At 41.0% G+C, this 18,856-nt stretch overlaps 2 protein-coding genes across 3 annotated transcripts in view; both read left to right on the top strand.

Annotated features, from left to right (window-relative positions):
- The first annotated feature begins 138 nt into the window (after positions 1–138).
- On the top strand, positions 139–10,763 carry LOC139478532 (low-density lipoprotein receptor-like). Its single transcript, XM_071261030.1, has 7 exons — positions 139–251; positions 919–1,026; positions 5,080–5,196; positions 5,751–5,870; positions 8,353–8,466; positions 9,601–9,738; positions 10,620–10,763. The coding sequence occupies exons 1-6, from the start codon at positions 182–184 to the stop codon at positions 9,678–9,680; spliced, it is 609 nt and encodes a 202-aa protein (XP_071117131.1). The 5' UTR covers positions 139–181; the 3' UTR covers positions 9,681–9,738; positions 10,620–10,763.
- Positions 10,764–15,242: 4,479 nt separating this feature from the next.
- Positions 15,243–18,856, top strand: part of LOC139478531 (low-density lipoprotein receptor-related protein 4-like) — a 49,271-nt gene continuing 45,657 nt past the window's right edge. For both annotated transcript variants that reach the window (XM_071261029.1, XM_071261027.1), the window contains exon 1: positions 15,243–15,423. In XM_071261029.1, the coding sequence (XP_071117130.1) occupies positions 15,351–15,423 (73 nt within the window). In that variant the 5' untranslated portion in view covers positions 15,243–15,350. The remainder of the gene's footprint in view (positions 15,424–18,856) is intronic.

Genomic DNA, 18,856 nt, shown 5'->3' with positions numbered 1-18,856 from the left:
CTGTATGTCAACGCATTGTTAATGGATGCATTTAGATACAAATATATTGTAATTGAATGGGTGGTATTTCTGTAAGTGGGAATCGTTTGTTAATGCGTCACAGCTGTAGGGTGGGGGATATATCTCGACAATCGGAGAGAATCAGTAGTTAGTTTCTGTGGATCGGAAAGATAAAGATACAATGAGTACCGTGTCCCTTTGTTTGGCTTATATACTGGCCATAGCCGCTGTCTTTGATGTTGTGACGTCATGTAAGTATTACTGCTATTTGAAACCGGAGTTTCGTAACTGTGATCACGATTTCCTTAGAACTGACTTTGTTTAGGTTTATAATGATTTTGTAAAATAAAGTATTAAAGTGATTATTCCTATTTATATGAAACTTGTTCTTAAAAAATATGTTTTCTGAATACGTTTTTATTAACCTTGGTTTCATATCATATAGGAAACATTCATTTTCATATTTTGTTTATGGATAGTGATAATGATCGGCGTTTTCATGGTATCATCCGTTAATTATTCCCTATTTGAGAGCGATTCATAAACACATGCTTGTGATACAATCGGAATCGTGCAATGGACTTCACATAATTATGGAAATCAAACTTTTTGTCGCTTTTTTAAACTGTTTGATTTTCTCCAGAATTATCATTACTTTAATTAAGTACAATGTGTGAAGCCCATTTCTGGTGTCCTCCGCGTGATAATGCTGGAATATTGCTAAAAGCGGCGTAAAACCATACTCACTCACACACTCACTTTAATCAAAACTATATGACTTTGAAGAGGAGGAATGGCAATTGTGATACATTTCATATTATGAGTTTGTTACCCGATATCTCAACGTCATTTTAAGTTTGAATATGTTCCGATACTACCCCGGGTGATATGGTAGAAAGTGGGTACTCTCTGTTCCAGTGGACTGTGACAGTGGAGAGTTTGAATGTGACGGCGAGTGTACCCCTGGACAATGGCGGTGTGATGGCCAGGTCGACTGCTTGGATGAATCTGATGAAGTTGGCTGTGGTAAGGATGTAGTGCTGTTAATATTACTCGACCTTTGATAGGGATACTCAGTTAGTTCACGCATGCTGTATGGAACGTTACATGTAAAATGTTTGTTTTTTCATGGAATTCGGACTGCACCTAGGATCTGGAGATGGTTGTCAAATTTTCCAGTTAAAACTTCAGTTGGGGGTGAATTTACACCACTAGTGTGTGTTTTACATTTTGTTTTTGATCTTGTGCACATCAGTAATTTGGAATTTATCATTGGGTTCTATGTTTAATTTTTAAGGTTTGGGACGGAACCACTGTCCCTATCAACTTACCCCTCAAACAGCCACATGACGCTCTTTGAAATCTTCACAGACTGAGCATGTTCGATTGTACCTCTGAAGTTGTGAAATGTGCAAACAGTTTCAAAATTAACCAAAGCGCGACAGTGCGACAACGCAAAATATTTGTCGCCTTTTCTCGCTTTGAATAATATTTTTTTATTTTGCCAAAGGGCGACAACGCGACATTTTTCAAGGTCAATTCTAAAATGTGTAAAAATCAACAAGGTCAATTCTAAAATGTGTAAAAATCAACAACGCGGCAGTGCGACATATTGACAACACGATAATGTCTCTTCTAGGACTCCATACACATATGTGAAGCTGTAGGTAAACTTCTTGGCCAGATTCCCTTGTTTTAATGTTGCAAATCCGAGCAGAAATTTCGATTCGTATCATTTTCGCATCTGTATCATCATAACCTGCAACGCACCATGCTGATGCTTGTTAGATTCACTGACGTGTTCTCCGGAGAGGTCCGAGTAAGGACAGTCCACAGTCGTCCTCATTTGTAAGAGTCAACTAATACGGAGCGATTGTCAGGTCCTGTGCCTTGGTTGATTGGCGCCATTGTGCTCTAATGGCGTGGAGCGTTGCAATTGCTTTCAGTCACTGATAGGTCTGGTCCACACACGAATAAGTACTAATCACTGAAATATAAAAACTGGACTATTGATGAGAGCGGCGTTGCACAACACTCACTCATATATTCGCACCCTTGCTGAAGTAAGAAAACGTACAACTTTATGGATAACAGCTCCTGGTTTATTGCATATAGCGACGTTTCGATGTAAATTCCTACACCGTTATCAAGCCAGAGTGGAAGACAGTTGTCAACCTCAGTAGCAAGACCATCACCACTCCAACTTGATAACGGTGTAAGAATCTACATCGAAACGGCCCCATATGCAATAAAACAGAAGTTGTTGTCCATAAATTGTACGCTTTCTTACTTTCTCATCAACTTCTAGAATGATAATCGAACTCTCACTGAACTGGAAAGCTTTTTTCGACCGTCGTCACTTTGGTCACATTGTCTACCACGTTAGTCTGACACAGCATGATGTCACTGATATATTGCTGTTTTTATTGATATTCTTCGCCAGCACACTTACACAGGCGCGTAATCTGAATCGCATCTAGCCAGGGTACGTATACATCTCAAATATACATATCCATACCAGATCTTTATATATATCTCAAATATACATCTAGGCTCAGTTGTCATGCAGTCAGTGTTGGCTGTCTCGAACAGATCTGTATCGACATGCATGTCAGTGTTGGCTGTCTCGAACAGATCCGTATCGACATGCATGTCAGTGTTGGCTGTCTCGAACAGATCCGTATCGACATGCATGTCAGTGTTGGCTGTCTCGAACAGATCCGTATCGACATGCATGTCAGTGTTGGCTGTCTCGAACAGATCCGTATCGACATGTATGTCAGTATTGGCTGTCTCAAACAGATCCGTATCGACATGCATGTCAGTGTTGGCTGTCTCGAACAGATCCGTATCGACATGCATGTCAGTGTTGGCTGTCTCGAACAGATCCGTATCCACATGCATGTCAGTGTTGGCTGTCTCGAACAGATCTGTATCGACATGCATGTCAGTGTTGGCTGTCTCGAACAGATCCGTATCGACATGCATGTCAGTATTGGCTGTCTCGAACAGATTTGTATCGACATGCATGTCAGTGTTGGCTGTCTCGAACAGATCCGTATCGACATGCATGTCAGTATTGGCTGTCTCAAACAGATCTGTATCGTCATGCATGTCAGTGTTGGCTGTCTCGAACAGATCTGTATCGTCATGCATGTCTGTGTTGGCTGTCTCGAACAGATCCGTATCGACATGCATGTCAGAGTTGGCTGTCTCGAACAGATCCGTATCGACATGCATGTCAGTGTTGGCTGTCTCGAACAGATCCGTATCGACATGCATGTCAGAGTTGGCTGTCTCGAACAGATCCGTATCGACATGCATGTCAGTATTGGCTGTCTCGAACAGATCTGTATCGACATGCATGTCAGTGTTGGCTGTCTCGAACAGATCCGTATCGACATGCATGTCAGTATTGGCTGTCTCAAACAGATCTGTATCGTCATGCATGTCAGTGTTGGCTGTCTCGAACAGATCTGTATCGTCATGCATGTCAGTGTTGGCTGTCTCGAACAGATCCGTATCGACATGCATGTCAGAGTTGGCTGCCTCGAACAGATCCGTATCGACATGCATGTCAGTGTTGGCTGTCTCGAACAGATTTGTATCGACATGCATGTCAGTGTTGGCTGTCTCGAACAGATCTGTATCGTCATGCATGTCAGTATTGGCTGTCTCGAACAGATCTGTATCGTCATGCATGTCAGTATTGGCTGTCTCGAACAGATCCGTATCCAAATGCATGTCAGTGTTGGCTGTCTCGAACAGATCCGTATCGACATGCATGTCAGTGTTGGCTGTCTCGAACAGATCTGTTTCGACATGCATGTCAGTGTTGGCTGTCTCGAACAGATCCGTATCGACATGCATGTCCTACTGCACATGCAGCCATGGCCTCAGATTGACACCAAGCAGATTAAAATGCATATACATGCATTACAAAAATTAATCAATTTAGTTTTCATTATTCTTTACAATCGTGCATTTGATTTGTGTCATGATTATAATTTAGAAGACGTTACTCAAATTAATATTCAAATTAAATTTCAAAATTAGTTTATAATGATTTTGGCAAATATATGAGTGAATGTTGTTTTACAACGCAGTAGCTAATACTGGTCTTGACAAGGTACACCAGTGGTTGACAGCATGAACAACGAACGATCCTCGCCGTCGTGGAACAGCGTGGCCAAGGTCAAACACACTGCGACAGACGTCCTCGTCTTCATCCCTTCTTACGACTCTGGGGCAAGGGAAATTTAGTCTCGGATAAATACTGTTATGGGGCAAATACTTACACTTCCAAAACTTATATATTTCCCTCAATATATATTTCTACAAAATTACCTCTAGGTTTGTTTACAAAAAGTTAATTTCGTGTAAACGAAACTACGAACTGTTTGAACCCCGGAATTAAGTTTGGGCGCCTGGTATTGCAATTACACGTGTCTGTGGTTTACTCATGACAATGGTATAGTGGTGAAATTTTTCCATGCAATACTTGTGAACTAATGACATACAGATGTGAAGTGAATGACATATTAACTTCATGCTTTTGATATTCATGGGTATTCTGCATACGCCTGACTTACTTATGTCATAGTTTACTCCTGACATACATATTTCACAGTTTACTCTTGACGTACAGATATTATTCTGATACATACAGATTGCATACTTGTAACATATAGATTTATACCAGTGACATACAGATTTATACACATGACATATGTTTCATACCAGTGGCATGCATATACTCACCGCCAAAAGAAACGCAAATACCACACATGTTGGTTAATATAATATTATGAAGACTTTCTCATATTCAAGAGAATAGATTGGTTCGATGCTCAAACGAACATTCTGGTATGGTACACACTGGAAACATATGTTCTTAACGTACATACTTCTATATATGTTTCTATGGTTCGCGTATCTTTTGGTAATGAGTATATATTGTACTGGTGACATATACAAATTTTACACCAGTAACATCCATATTTCATATTCATGACATTTAATATGTCTGACATTCGAGGTCGTTGCACATGTTGAACTGACGTCGATCTGTTCCTGCAGGAGCTGTTGAGTGCAACTCTCGACAGTTCCAGTGTGGGGACGGTGAGTGCATCAACGGGATTCTCACGTGCGACGGTAACGCCAACTGCAAAGATGGAACCGACGAAATACATTGCGGTGAGTGCATGCATAATATTATTAAACTTCAATGAAGGGCGTCTCTGTGCTATCTAAGGGCCTTAGGCTTTAGGCGTCACTCCCTTTAGGTGTGCTAGGATTTCTGATCTTAGGTTCGAACCCCAAATTTACCTTGATAGGATACATTGTTTGTCTGTACCAAAGTGATAAACGTCAAATATATACCCGAGTCGCTGTGGTCGCATCTCTGCTGACACGCCGTGATATAACTGAGAGTCTACGATGCCACATTATTTTATTAACCTTGAACTGTGACTCTTTTAACTATTATCTCTATATTATAATAGTCATATATATTATTACATTATCATAATAATTATCATATCATATCATATCATATCATATCATATCATATCATATCATATCATATCATATCATATCATATCATATCATATCATATCATATCATATTTATACACTAGCCAGGAGCCACTATGTATCAGGACATGTTGCTGTGTGAGATTTGGTCATAATGTGAAAATGTCAACATCACGTGTCCAAACGTCATTCCCGCATCGTATTTATTTTTTCTAGATGAGCGTGAATGTTTCGACTCGGAAATCAGCTGTGACAACGGGCGTCGGTGCATCGACAAGGTCCGCAAGTGCGACATCTATCGGGACTGTCTGGATGGCGCTGACGAGAACGATTGTGGTTTGTACAAAATATGATTACTGAAGCTCCGATACAACGACAGTGTGTATAATAGGCATAAGGATTGAATATTACAAAACCCACGAAAAACGAAACGAAGAAATTAAATATGCCTTGGAGGTTTTTCCAAGAGGAATGGGGGTCTTCCTCGGAAATTACGAAAACTGCATGATTATCCAATAAATACTCAAAAAAAGTTAAGGACCGCTCGATGCCATGACAGACTTAATATAATCATGTGAAAGAATCGGTCCTTCACTTTTTAGTGGCATATATCCGGTTCGTTTTTACTTGAATTGATATAATGGGAACAAAAGATGTTACTCAGACACAATATCGGATAAACGAAATTGTCAGATTGGTAAATGTTTAGATTGTATCAACCGTTTTTGGTTTTGTATCTCACCGTTTCTTGCATACACAAACGCTTCAGAGAGATAAGATTTGTATTGTGTGTTCACATTTCAATGAATATGTAACTACCACAATCTTGTCAAAAGAGGCGACTAACGGGATCGGGTGGTCAGGCTCGCTGACTTGGTTGATGCATGTCATCGTGTCTCAATAGCGTGGAGCGATGCCCATGATGTAAATCACTCAGCCTGGATTGTCTCGTCCAGACTCGATTATTTCCAGACCGCCGTCATATAGCTGGAATATTGCTGAGTGCGGCGTTAAACAAACAAAACAACAAACAAACATCACCATTTTGTTAGCAATATCTGAACAGTCATGTCTAGTTCAAATGTGAGAATGCCGGAGTATAGTAAATATATAACCATGTTTCAAAATGGTCAGATCAATGCGACTGTCTGATTCATGAGAATTTACAAAAGCGTTTAATTTTATAAAGCCATAAATATGTTCTGTTTCTGCATATATGTTCAACAATAAGAAATATTGGTGGGACATATAATGCGTTTATACGGTAATACGGCAAAATGAAGTATGACTAGGATGCTTTGTGTTAATACCCAGCCAATGTCCAGTATACAAACTGTCACCACCCATTATATGTATGTAGAGTCCGGCCAATGTCCAGTATACAAACTGTCATCACCCATTATCTGTATGTAGAGACCAGCCAATGTCCAGTGTACAAACTGTCATCACCTATTATCTGTATGTAGAGACCAGCCAATGTCCAGTATACAAACTGTTATCACAAACTGTCCAGCCAATGTCCAGTATACAAACTGTCACCATCCACTATCTGTATGTAGAGTTCAGCCAATGTCCAGTATACAAACTGTCATCACCCATTATCTGTATGTAGAGTCCAGCCAATGTCCAGTATATAAACTCTTATCACCCATTATCTGTATGTAGAGACCAGCCAATGTCCAGTATACAAACTGTCATCACCCATTATCTGTATGTAGAGACCAGCCAATGCCCAGTATACAAACTGTCACCATCCATTATCTGTATGTAGAATCCAGCCAATGTCCAGTATACAAACTGTCACCACCCCTTATCTGTATGTAGAGTCCAGCCAATGTCCAGTATACAAACTGTTATCACAAACTGTCCAGCCAATGTTCTGTATACAAACTGTCACCACCCATTTTCTGTATGTAGAGACCAGCCAATGTCCAGTATACAAACTGTCACCACCCATTATCTGTATGTAGAGTCCAGCTAATGTCCAGTATACAAACTGTCATCACCCATTATCTGTATGTAGAGTCCAGCCAATGTCCAGTATACAAACTGTCATCACCTATTATCTGTATGTAGAGTCCAGCCAATGTCGAGTGTACAAACTGTCACCACCCATTATCTGTATGTAGAGACCAGCCAATGTCCAGTATACAAACTGTCATCACCTATTATCTGTATGTAGAGTTCAGCCAGTGTTCTGTATACAAACTGTCATCAGCCTTTATCTGTATGTAGAGTCCAGCCAATGTCCAGTGTACAAACTGTCATCAGCCTTTATCTGTATGTAGAGTCCAGCCAATGTCCAGTGTACAAACTGTCATCACCTATTATCTGTATGTAGAGTTCAGCCAATGTTCTGTATACAAACTGTCACCACTCATTATCTGTATGTAGAGTCCAGCCAATGTCCAGTATACAAACTGTCACCACCCATTATCTGTATGTAGAGTCCAGCCAATGTCCAGTACACTAACTGTCACCACCCATTATCTGTATGTAAAGTCCAGCCAATGTCCAGTATACAAACTGTCATCACATACTATCTGTATGTAGAGTCCAGCCAATGTCCAGTATACAAACTGTCATCACCCATTATCTGTATGTAAAGTCCAGCCAATGTCCAGTATACAAACTGTCACCACCCATTATCTGTATGTAGAGTCCAGCCAATGTCCAGTATACTAACTGTCATAACCTATTATCTGTATGTAGAGTCCAGCCAATGTCCAGTATACTAACTGTCATCACCTATTATCTGTATGTAGAGTCCAGCAAATGTCCAGTATACTAACTGTCATCACCTATTATCTGTATGTAGAGTCCAGCAAATGTCCAGATGGAGAGTTCAGCTGCAGTGACATCTACTGCATCAGCAGTAGCTCCGTCTGTGACGGTTATCCCCACTGCCCCGACAGCAGCGACGAAGTCAACTGTGAGTAGGAACTATATTTTGGCCACGCGCCACTGAGAGAGAGAGAGAGAGAGAGAGAGAGAGAGAGAGAGAGAGAGAGAGAGAGAGAGAGAGAGAGAGAGAGAGAGAGAGAGAGAGAGGTGAGGGAGAGAGGGAGAGCGAGAGAGAGTGGGCGGGAGCCAGAGAGGGAGCGACAGAGAGGCCGAGAGAGAGGGGTGAGGGAGAGGGGTGAGGGAGAGGGGTGAGGGAGAACTAGAGAGAGAGAGAGAGAGAGAGAGAGAGAGAGAGAGAGAGAGAGAGAGAGAGAGAGAGAGAGAGAGAGAGAGAGAGAGAGAGAGAGAGAGATGAATTAATGACGAGGGTTTGCTATGTGTCGTTATATATTGAACAAAATGATAAAATCCAAAAATATATTGGATTCAACGTAAGCCGGACTATTTCGGCCGAACAGTAATTTGGCAATCAGCAGTGCAGCTGTCAGGTACAAGCAAGAGTTACATCCCTTATTGCCCGCGAATTTGGTCTCTTGCCTTCATATCCGAATTAATTGAGGTCTGCTTGTGACAGTTCAGTGAGTGATCATGTGTTTGGAAGAGATACTGTATCGAAGCAGAACCAATAGCAAATGTTAATAAAGATGCGATGGATGCCTGTAGATGCGTATACGATATAGATATACATGTACGTGTGTTGCCCCACAACATGGTTAAGTCAGTACTCTGAGCCTTTCCACTCATGAAGAATACTCATCCCGCAATATTTTATTGCCTCCTTATAGTCATTTGCAAAGAGGTTTTGATAGGCTATCTTTAAACGTCTTAAAATATAAGTGCAACAGTACTGAAGGCGATATTTAACCCAATTTCACCTCATTTGAAACAGCTTAACAAATAGCCTTTAACGCCTGTACACATATATTGATGTGCAAGAGGCAAGCATGACTATAATTACATACTAATCACATTGTTTATTCTGACTGATATAATCTTTTCACTGTGTTCATACGTGATAGTATTATCGTCATACCGTATATCTTGGATATCTTGTGAATGCAATTATTTATAATCAACCGTTTGTGGGTTTAATGTGCATGTGTTAATAACTAAATTTGGTGATTTTACGATCACTTCAATCAGTCTATAAACTCCACTTCAGGCAAATCTTGCCAGCCTGGCGCGAAGCAGTGTCCAAATGGCGAGTGTGTCCCTGCCTTCTTTGATTGTGAAGGTAAATAGCTGCGACAGCAGAGACGATGTCAACGATGACAGCTATGTGACCAGCTGCACCCTACAGGTCAGTACTAGTAAATGACATTTAAATATCAACTTGTGTTCTATCCTTATTATCAAGAACATAAACCGCCGGGCAAAAGAAACGATACACTTAAAAATTGGATTAAAAAAATACAAACGTTATCAAAACATACTAGGGTGAAAACAGTCGCCGAAACACTACAACCTTAAAGTCCAAAACACAACCCGTATCAAATACATCACAATCAAATAACATTTTTTTGTTCCTTTCATTTTTAGCCAACATCAAACATGGGTGTATACTTTATTTTGCCTGGACCAGTGAGGGTATTTTATAGGGCGATAAAGGCACAGCAGTTGAGAACAAATACCTTCTGTTCTGACGGTTTATGTAAACATGCATGATGAAGAATTGTCACGAATCCCCACGAGCACAACCAACTATTCGACCTCCGCGAATAGCACACACGTATATTGACTAAACGTCCAATGTCACCTCAAGGTATACGTACCCATTGGGATTGAACATTGAGTTTGTTTGTTTGTTTGTTGTTTAACGCCGCACCCAACAATATTCCTGCTATATGACGGCGGTCTGTAAATAATCGAGTCTGGACGAGACAATCCAGTGATTGACATCATGAACATCGATCCACGCAATTGGGATCGATGACATGCATCAACCAAGTCAGTGAGTCTGGCCACCCGATCCCGTTAGTCACCTTTTACGACAAGCATAGTCGCCTTTTACGGCAAGCATGGGTTGCTGAAGACCTATTCTATCCCGGATCTTCACGGGTCATTGGACATTGAGAGTTACTGTGTTACGTTCTGGTACAATCTCTCACCACGAACAGCTGCAGGCGTACGAAGGTCACCCACTCAATCAAACAGTCACTCAGACATGTTTTATGTTTACAGATCACGGCACCAGAAACGGCATCCAGGTCCTTGTATAAAACAATCATTATGGTGTGTTTTTTTGGCGTGGAATATACTTTTTTGGTTTGAACAACTGGCAATAAACATATACTGTGATTATTATAAAATGTTATTATTTCTCAAGCGTTGTTATTTCTTTTTATACGAGTCTCTCCAAATGATAGCTGCTGCGATTACGATGAAAACACATGATATCTTGCATTGCATCATATTATAAACGTGTAGGGTATGGAAACTTATATATGAGTGGCTCGCTGTCTATGTACGACTGATTTTAAGAAATGGCATAAGAGACAAGAATACTAACTCGAGTTTAAACCATCGTAGAAACACGAATGAACAATACAACGATATCTATCTTTCTATGATCCATATACGTCGCTATATAAGTGCAATAATCTTGGACGCGACGTTAAACCCCATTTCACCTCACCTCACCTATGATCCATATAACATGGACGGCTCTGGAATCTGAGATCTATCTACGCCCAGAACGTAGCGAAATGATCAAAGTAAAAGACGCTAATTAATCCTGTTGCACATTAAATGCACACCTGTGACTCGACTTTAGTAATACGAGGGCTGGTCAAAAAGTTCTAAGCCTGACTAATTTTCAACATCGCGCCATAACAAAGTAAACTAGTCCATGCAGTACATTGTTTGTGTAGTTCATTGCAAGTGTATTTGGTCTGTTGAGGCCGTTTGTATATTAGTGACAGCCAGTAGAACATGATAGGGGTCCAAATGGACACAGAAATGGAAAAGAACGAAAACCGAGCAGTCATCCAGTTTTTGACTTAAGAGAAAAGCGTGTCAGCTTAATGTCGGAGGAAAGCCCGAAGTGATGCAGGTCTAAGACGTTTACCACTTGGGTGAAACCCACGAGCACGGGTATGGTGCTGACAAACCTAGAAACATAATCGGGGCGAACTGGGATTCGAACCCACAATCATAGGTTTCTGGCGTGCCCAAGGGACGCAACACTGCACAGCGAATCTTGGCGCCTTAGACGACTCGGCCACCCGTGCCCCCAGTGATTTTTAAGCGTGATACAGTTTATTCCGAAAAGAGGACATTATACGGGTCACACTGAGACATGGCTTAGAGCTACACAGCGCCAACTCAGTGTATCAATATTTAAAATGTACAATATTTCATATAATATATTAAAATGTACGGTATGTTTTTGTGAAGTTTGTAACAAAGGTAATTAGTACGTTTCTGAGTCCTAGGTATATGAATTAAGCTGACCTTTTGATAAGATCTGCGTTGGAATATACAAACAGCTCTGTATTTATTTCTTGAGTTGGATGTTCATTAATTAAACTTAAAACATAAGAAAATTAACTTCTCTTAATCTCGCATAAAATGGACACTGGAGCCAAAAATGATATTCTGTTTCGACAGATACAATAATGCAAAATCGGCAATCAATGTTCTGTCAATATTACACCATCTTCCCTGTTCATCGCTAAGTTATTACTAGAACATCAACTTACACAAAGTCATATGATAGAGGAAATATAAGTTCCGTTTTACAGAATTCTCATTTAGCAAGTTTATAAAATCTTAATTTGTGTAAGATAAGACATCATCATTCCAAAATTGAACATCCACATCTTTACAATGTTGGGTTAATTTGCTGAATTAGTAGATCTTCATTTCTAGCGCCTTGTCCCAGCCACGCTTCTCCAAACCCAGATCTGATTAGCAACTGTTTTACAACCCAGGCCCAGCCACGCTTCTCCAAACCTAGATCTGATTAGCAACTGTTTTACATCCCAGGCCCAGCCACGCTTCTCCAAACCCAGATCTGATTAGCAACTGTTTTACATCCAAGGTCCAGCCACGCTTCTCCAAACCCAGATCTGATTAGCAACTGTTTTACATCCAAGGCCCAGCCACGCTTCTCCAAACCCAGATCTGATTAGCAGCTGTTTTACATCCAAGGCCCAGCCACGCTTCTCCAAACCTAGATCTGATTAGCAACTGTTTTACATCCCAGGCCCAGCCACGCTTCTCCAAACCTAGATCTGATTAGCAACTGTTTTACATCCAAGGCCCAGCCACGCTTCTCCAAACCCAGATCTGATTAGCAACTGTTTTACATCCAAGGTCCAGCCACGCTTCTCCAAACCTAGATCTGATTAGCAACTGTTTTACATCCCAGGCCCAGCCACGCTTCTCCAAACCCAGATCTGATTAGCAACTGTTTTACATCCAAGGTCCAGCCACGCTTCTCCAAACCCAGATCTGATTAGCAACTGTTTTACATCCAAGGCCCAGCCACGCTTCTCCAAACCCAGATCTGATTAGCAGCTGTTTTACATCCAAGGCCCAGCCACGCTTCTCCAAACCTAGATCTGATTAGCAACTGTTTTACATCCCAGGCCCAGCCACGCTTCTCCAAACCTAGATCTGATTAGCAACTGTTTTACATCCAAGGCCCAGCCACGCTTCTCCAAACCTAGATCTGATTAGCAACTGTTTTACATCCAAGGCCCAGCCACGCTTCTCCAAACCTAGATCTGATTAGCAACTGTTTTACATCCAAGGCCCGGCCACTTTGTCCCTTTTCGGCTTTCCTGCACTGAAAGTCATTAACATGTCTCAAGATGCCCTCCTGTCAGTCGTAGCCAATACTACATTGTATATTATCCCCTTGAACTGAAATACCGTATTCGACGTGATAAGCGCCCTGCTCTAACAAGCGCCCACGGCGATATTTGCTGCTATATTGGCTAGTGAACAATCCCAATTAGCACCCTTTCCGATTGATCAATTTACACAAGACTTATTTATTCGCGTATAATACGCACTCGATTGTTATATGCACCCTTAATTACGGGCAATTGAATTCTGGAAAAATATGTCTGTCTTAAATAAACATTTCAGGCTGTCATCATAAACCACGAAATCTATCTTTCAACTCTGTTTTTTTCCACCAAAATAATATTCTCATAAGAGCCCCCTATTTCTAATTTTGAGAGCTCACTGGGCACTTATTATGTCGAATACGGTACTAAAAACTCCCCACTTGCAACCAGCTTATTTGATATTATGGCTTGTCATCTTGACATGGGAGCTGTAGTCAGTGTATAGGAACATCTACATATATGCTCTTCGCCTCTTCCGTTCCAAGCAGGAACCAAAATGTGTTTCAGTGGTCATAGTTTACTGCTGAGTGCCGAATTAATGTGATGCCTTCGAATTCTCCAGTGAGAGCTCGGCCTGACCACGTTCCTTGGTTTGGCGGTACTATATCCGTGCTGACAAGAATGGTGATCATGAAGTGCTCTTGGTCGCCAGTAAACCTATGGTCAGGCATATATTTTTCATTGTTAGCCATTCCAACTCGGTGCTTCCATTGTTATGACTGGAGGTGCACAGGTGATCATATGATCGCATGTGCCATCATATGATCGTGATGATCAGCGAACACCCTAGAGTTGTGTACTAGAGACTATCCCATGCAGACATTCGTGAACCTGCATTTGTCATTATACACAACCTGTTTTCTTTCGCAAACCAACGGTTCCTGCTGTCGTAGTCGAAAGTGACAAAACCATTTCCATAACTATGAAAAGTCTCTGCTAAAAGCAGAGTCCGTTGGACGATTCCGAATATACCACAAGAATGTGTTCATGAATCACTATCTGGGCGGTCGGGTAGCCTAGTGGTTAAAGCTTTCGTTCGTCACGCCGAAGACCCGGGTTCGATTCCCGACATGGGCACAATGTGTGAAGCCCATTTCTGGTGTCCCCCGCCGTGATATTGCTGGAATATTGCTAAAAGCGGCGTAAAACCATACTCTCTCACTCACTCATGAATCACTATCAAAAAGTGATGATGCCACGTGTCCATTAAGAGGTGAGCATATCCAGCTCCAATGGTGGAGTCCAATGTTCACCTGAACAAACACGGCAACACATGGTACAAGTCGAAATAGATAAATGCACTGGACATACTTTTTGTCACTGGTCCGTCAAATTTGTAAATGCCCTCTTACACCATTTGCATGAGAAAGTGTTCGTTTATTTGTTGCCTGAAGCTGCAGCCACAATACTTCTGTCATACGACGGTGGCATCTGAATAATAGAGTGCGGTCCAGACAATCTAGTGATCGTCTCCCATCAATATCTTCTTTACAAACTCCACAAGCAACACGCCCCAAATAATAATTGCAGGAATCTGTGTGCTGTCCTATGACAGATCGAAAGTTCTTGAAGCGTTTGAGTCATGTAAACGCAAATTTGCCCTTTGCCCCGAGTGGCATATGTACGCTAGGAGTTAGAAAAAATGATGCTGCGTGTAAACTGAATACTATTTCTCTTTAGAAAAAATGATGCTGCGTGTAAACTGAATACTATTTCTCTTTCCTTGATATCGACTCATAAATATAAAACTGTTGTCTTTGTCCGTAATGAAGTTACAAAACACAAATTAAATTTGATTAAAAAACAAACCAACAGCATGAAATATATGGAAGCATTTTTATGCCAGTTGGTTATTGGTCACGTGCATTTGACTATTTTCTATCCCCCTGAACGAGGTGCATCCGGGCCCTAGATGACGTCACAATAGCTCCAAGTAGATACGGAACCCGCCAGGAACGAGATCCAACACGTTGTAGTGATGGTGTTGAGCTAGACACCTCACACATGGCATAAATAGGACGATTCTGTCACGGACTACAACAAACACACGAATATGACGGACATTGTGCATCACGCGAGGTGGTTGTTCGTGCTGATTGTATTTCTGCTGCAAGCATCCGAAAGCCGTGAGTATGATCTTCAGTGACCATAGCTCTCATCATTGTCATATATAAATATCATAGTTTATGAAGAGGAGTTACTTTGCTATCTGATATCAAATTTGAACTGTCATGTAGTGTTGTACATCTGTTCATTATACTATTTCAAATAGCTGGTGCGAACTATTGGTGCGAAAGCAATAATTCTGGTATAAGATATTGTTTCATAACGCATGGACGTGGAAAGACGTTGTCTAATGCTCATGAAGTAATCGCTACATTATACGTTTTCATAAATCCTTGATACCATATGATATATTACTTCAGGGACAGACTTTTAATGCTTGCATTTTGCTACTGATCAGTAATTATTGATTACTGATTTTATAGCTGATACAAGAAAGTACACTCGAATTCATATTACTTTCTTTCGGTGGAAAATGAAACCAGATGCACTTCAGAGTATACTCTAGAACATATAAACAATACTATTTAAACGTAAACATTTAAGAAACGAAAAATGATAAAACGGATGTCTTGTGGATTGGTCAAACGCAAAGATGCGTGCTAATATTCACCGTTACACCCTGCGGTGGATTTTCTACAATAGTTTATGTACAATATACCGTTGTTGTAATCTTTCTATGTGAGTATGAATAATTATATTCATACACTTTGAAGTCCCTTGTATTCTATTAGTACTGGCACAAGGCAGGACTCGCTACTTTTACTTTCAAGCCAGTGAAGGTCAGTATGTGTTTGGCGGAGGTATATATCAAGCACGTCAACAAGCCACGTTGACACTGTACTGACCTCCAGTTCAAGTACTTCCGGTACACAATGTTACTCCGACACAGGTCATCGCAATGGTGACCTGGTGTTGACCTGGATATTCCCCTGCGGAGTAATTCACGGAACTGTTTGTACAAAACATACCTTCTGCTTGACTTCTGTATATGACCTGAGTGTAATACTTGTCAACAAGTTTGTATACTATCTCTAAGCGTGAGTGGTGAAGAGGCGTTGCTCTGACAGCAGCGTGGCGCTGGGGGGGGGGGGGGGGGGGGGGGGGGGGGGGAAGAAGATCGAAGATCATTGTTCGATTCCTCATCGGCGTGATATGCCTTGAATACCTCGTTAATCCGCACGGTGCGGTTCAATGAAATCATCCACATTATCAAATGTCCGGAATAACAAATTAAGGATTTTGAGTTATGTCTCCCTTGAATTATGTTAACTTTATCCACAGCATCGTCACGAAGGAGGGGTTTCAGCAATAACAGTGTCCAGACTAATACGTTTTCACTGCTAAAAGCGGTGTAACACTGTCCTTACTCCACTAAGCCATTGCACAGAATTTCCGAGTGAAATGGAGAACACATAGTAGTTCTTTGAATAGTAACATTACATCTTTCGCTATTTGTATAATGAAAGTTCTAAAAGTAACTAAAATATTTTTGTAAGATACATTTTACTCAGAAATAACCCATCGTACAGTTGATAGTTTTGTTGTTGATATCTACTCAATATTCAAACCAATGGAATTTACTCACATCGAATGGGAGTGGTTTCGTATACAAGTTACAACAAATATAAGACTGCATAAAACAACCTTTCAAGCATTGAATCTCAAATGGTTTGTATAAGTTAATATATCAATATTAATATCAATATCAAAAGCGTATTTCATAAGGGGGAATTGCTTCAATAAGTGAAGTGCTTCAACCGAAGAGGCCAAAACTGCAATACGTGTACACTATGCATGGTTCGTCAAAATAGTTTTAACTTAAATGTACCTACAATAGACTTTTTCTAAAATAAAACTTTGAAATATATTCAAATCCTCAATAAAAATAGATCTGACCTATTTTGCATACATGTATTTGAAAATTAGTGAAGTCGCGTTAATACACAACTGTGTATACTATGGTATATTTTATCGACCACAGAGTCTGCTGTAAACGTTATCACGGAGACAGCGTAACAACGTGTTTCATGCTGTCGTAAATTGTGTCAATTGTGTCAATTGTGTCCAACACAATGCATATAACAATGCGACCATACAGTAAGTAGGAGCTTCATTCGTCAAGTATCTTGCTACGCTGGGAAAGGTCGGACCTTTAATTAGCCATGCTTGTAGTTGATCTTGTGGCGCAATAAGCTGTCAACACTGAGGTGTTAGAATTGTGGGCGAACACCAGCTGTCTGAACAGGTTCCTGGAACCTCAGGGACGTGATATTTTGCAGTATGACATCCTCATGACAATTATGTAACTTTACTTTCCAGCATTTGACCTATGGAAACTTTGTCAACTAAGAGTGAGTTAGTGTTAGTGTTATACTACGTGTTGTATGTGCCAGGTGTGTGTAGGGAGATGGTGTTATACTACGTGTTGTATGTGCCAGGTGTGTGTAGGGACAAGGTCTTATACTACGTGTTGTATATGTGCCAGGTGTGTGTAGGGAGATGGTGTTATACTACCTGTTGTATGTGCCAGGTGTGTTTGGGGACAAGGTGTTATACTACCTGTTGTATGTGCCTGGTGTGTGTAGGGACAAGGTGTTATACTACGTGTTGTATGTGTCAGGTGTGTGTAGGGACAAGGTGTTATACTACCTGTTGTATGTGTCAGGTGTGTAGGGAGATGGTGTTATACTACCTGTTGTATGTGTCAGGTGTGTAGGGACAAGGTGTTATACTACCTGTTGTATGTGCCAGGTGTGTGTAGGGACAAGGTGTTATACTACCTGTTATATGTGCCAGGTGTGTGTAGGGACAAGGTGTTATACTACCTGTTGTATGTGTCAGGTGTGTAGGGAGATGGTGTTATACTACCTGTTGTATGTGCCAGGTGTGTAGGGACAAGGTGTTATACTACCTGTTGTATGTGCCAGGTGTGTGTAGGGACAAGGTGTTATACTACGTGTTGTATGTGTCAGGTGTGTAGGGAGATGGTGTTATACTACGTGTTGTATGTGTCAGGTGTGTAGGGAGATGGTGTTATACTACCTGTTGTATGTGTCAGGTGTGTAGGGAGATGGTGTTATACTACCTGTTGTATGTGCCAGGTGTGTAGGGACAAGGTGTTATACTACCTGTTGTATGTGCCAGGTGTGTGTAGGGACAAGGTGTTATACTACGTGTTGTATGTGTCAGGTGTGTAGGGAGATGGTGTTATACTACGTGTTGTATGTGCCAGGTGTGTGTAGGGACAAGGTGTTATACTACGTGTTATATGTGCCAGGTGTGTAGGGACAAGGTGTTATACTACCTGTTGTATGTGTCAGGTGTGTAGGGACGAGGTGTTATACTACGTGTTGTATGTGCCAGGTGTGTGTAGGGAGATGGTGTTATACTACCTGTTGTATGTGCCAGGTGTGTGTAGGGAGATGGTGTTATACTACCTGTTGTATGTGCCAGGTGTGTTTGGGGACAAGGTGTTATACTACCTGTTGTATG

The sequence above is a fragment of the Haliotis cracherodii genome, unplaced genomic scaffold (assembly GCF_022045235.1).
Source record: "Haliotis cracherodii isolate W230 unplaced genomic scaffold, xgHalCrac1.p SCAF_4, whole genome shotgun sequence".
Taxonomy (NCBI): Eukaryota; Metazoa; Mollusca; class Gastropoda; order Lepetellida; family Haliotidae; genus Haliotis; species Haliotis cracherodii.
This window is presented reverse-complemented; position numbering and strand designations above follow the sequence as displayed.

What these genes read in the sequence shown, in the direction of transcription:
- LOC139478532 (XM_071261030.1), top strand. Translation starts at nt 182, where the DNA reads ATGAGTACCGTGTCCCTTTGTTTGGCTTATATACTGGCCATAGCCGCT. An exon ending in ATCTGATGAAGTTGGCTGTG is followed by an intron (nt 1,027 to 5,079) that starts GTAAGGATGTAG and finishes CTGTTCCTGCAG; the next exon opens with GAGCTGTTGAGTGCAACTCT. An exon ending in CGCTGACGAGAACGATTGTG is followed by an intron (nt 5,871 to 8,352) that starts GTTTGTACAAAA and finishes ATCTGTATGTAG; the next exon opens with AGTCCAGCAAATGTCCAGAT.